This window comes from Pristiophorus japonicus, chromosome 12, assembly GCF_044704955.1.
Source record: "Pristiophorus japonicus isolate sPriJap1 chromosome 12, sPriJap1.hap1, whole genome shotgun sequence".
Lineage (NCBI taxonomy): Eukaryota > Metazoa > Chordata > Chondrichthyes > Pristiophoridae > Pristiophorus > Pristiophorus japonicus.
In genome coordinates, this window is record NC_091988.1 from 81076596 (window position 1) to 81078795 (window position 2200).

Consider the following 2200-nt stretch of genomic DNA (forward strand, 5'->3'; position numbering starts at 1 on the left):
GGCCTTCAAATATGTGGGGAGCAAAGGAGTACCACACAGCTATTTCTGTGTGGGGTTCTGCTGATGTAAAATAAATAATTATCCAATCAACGAACACCTTTTAATTTGTGCATCTAGCCCAACTGCTTTACTGTGAATGTCGATGGATAGTTTGTGTCATTGTACAGTGTAAACCAATGTGTACAGTGTGGCCTGTCAGGTGCTGCCCAGTAGTCCTGGAGCATGCTCAGTGCAGACTTACAGCCTTGTAATAATTAAAGACCTGTTGGCTCAAGTCACATTGGAATGTAGAAAGGAAGAAATTGTGTTCCCTGTATACCGCATGCCACATGAATTCATATTCTGACTGAGTAACAATAATTACTTCTTTTTCTTCAAGTTTCCAATCAACTGACCAGCTTTGGCAGTACAGTTCTCTGAGTCATGTTGGGATTGGGATCATTATTTTGATTGGATCTCAGCTTGTTGGCAATGCTGGCAGAAGTAGGAGGTAGTTTAGCCACTGCGTCCAAGAGAGCAGTCGGGCTTGTTGACATGCGTTTTACAAATGTTGTTTTGTCATTCGTTGGAGGCTTTGGCAGACGTCTTCGCAGCCAAGGGTGCCTTAAGGCCTGTGCTGGTGTCATGCGTAAGGCAGGATCCCACTCCAGGCAGTGTTTCAGGAAGTCAATGAAAGATTGGTCGTCGCAGCCCTTTAGAGCGCTGGTCCAGTCCCGTTGACCAGGGGGACCTCGATTTTTTCCTCTCCGAGATCGTCCACCATTTAAATGCACAGTCCCATCAGGAAGTGTTACAACCGAAGAATATCTAGGGTAACCCTTAGAACTGATGAACATTTTGGCCCTTTTGGAAAATTCCAGCAGTAGTTTAGATGGCATTCCTAACAATTCCATCATGCAAGCTAGCTGATCTCCCTCATCTTCCCCTGGTAGCAGTGGATGTCCAGTCAGCAGTTCAGCAAGAATGCATCCCAAACTCCACATATCAATAGACATCCCATACCGTGCTCCTAGAATCACCTCAGGAGCTCGGTAAAAACGTGATTGAATGTATGTGTAAATTCTTTGATGGTCATAGCAGCTGGACCCAAAGTCAATCACTTTAACTCCACTACGGCCCTGTTGCTTCAACAGGATGTTCTCAGGCTTCAAGTCACAATGGATGATATGGCTCTTATGCAAAGCATCAAGGCACTGCAGGATGGAGTGTGCAAATTTACGGACCAAGGGCAGACTGAATCCTTGGAACTTATTCTTTTTGATGAGTTCATAGAGGTTCATGCTGAGTAGTTCAAAGGTCATACAGATGTGGTTACGGAAGGAAAAACTCTCATAGATATGGATGACATTCATGATGTTGTCCTTATCTTGCTTCCTCAGATGCTCTAGTATTTTGATCTCCTCAGCCGCTTGCCTATGAAATCTTTTTTCATTCCGTACCATTTTCAAGGCAATGTACTGGTGGAGTTTGTGGTCATAAGCCTTCACCACCTGCCCAAAGCTGCCTTTCCCAATTACCTTGATGACTTCATATCGATAGGCTATATGATCATGTGGCACATACAGATAAGAGCCCTGCTCATCATCATAGCTATTATTATTTGGTGCTCCAATAATGCCTGGTCTCTTTTTAGAATTTGGTCCAACAAAATAGATTTCTGAATAGCTAGCTATTTCCTGTTCCTCATACGGTGTAAGTCTGTGAATGTAGTGCTTCTTTGCCTCCACTGCTGTCAATGGCTCCCCTTTAGGCCGAGTAGAGATATCATAGGATTTAATAGAACTGGAGCTGCCTTTTAGTTGGAAGGGGCTCTCCAGCTTGTGAGAAGGCGGTGAACTCTTATCATTGGCACTGAGACTATTGTTTGATGTTGCACGTGCTGTCAATTTTGGCTCGGTTTCTTCATACAATTCTTGACCTTGGAAGTGCTGATCACTTCCAACACAAAACTGATCATTCATGGTACTTGTATAGTCACTCTCCTGAAACAGAAGAAAACCAGATTCCTGTTGTGAGTGCTTGACACATTTATCTCAACAGTGGTAAACCTGTAATGGAAATTTGTTATTAATACCATTAAATAGCTTATTCCAAGTTAGGAAGGACATGTAATGCACGACTTTCTCTATAAAGACCAAACTCATAAATTTGAGGAGCCTGGTCTAGAACTTCTCTCGTATTTCTCTCACACTCCTGGACA

The 2200-nt window shown here is 43.2% G+C and overlaps 1 protein-coding gene across 1 annotated transcript; it reads right to left on the reverse strand.

Annotated features, from left to right (window-relative positions):
* Positions 1-386: 386 nt before the first annotated feature.
* Positions 387-1961, reverse strand: LOC139276951 (dual specificity tyrosine-phosphorylation-regulated kinase 2-like). The gene has a single exon (XM_070894949.1). The coding sequence runs from the start codon at positions 1959-1961 to the stop codon at positions 387-389; it is 1575 nt and encodes a 524-aa protein (XP_070751050.1).
* Positions 1962-2200: the final 239 nt, after the last annotated feature.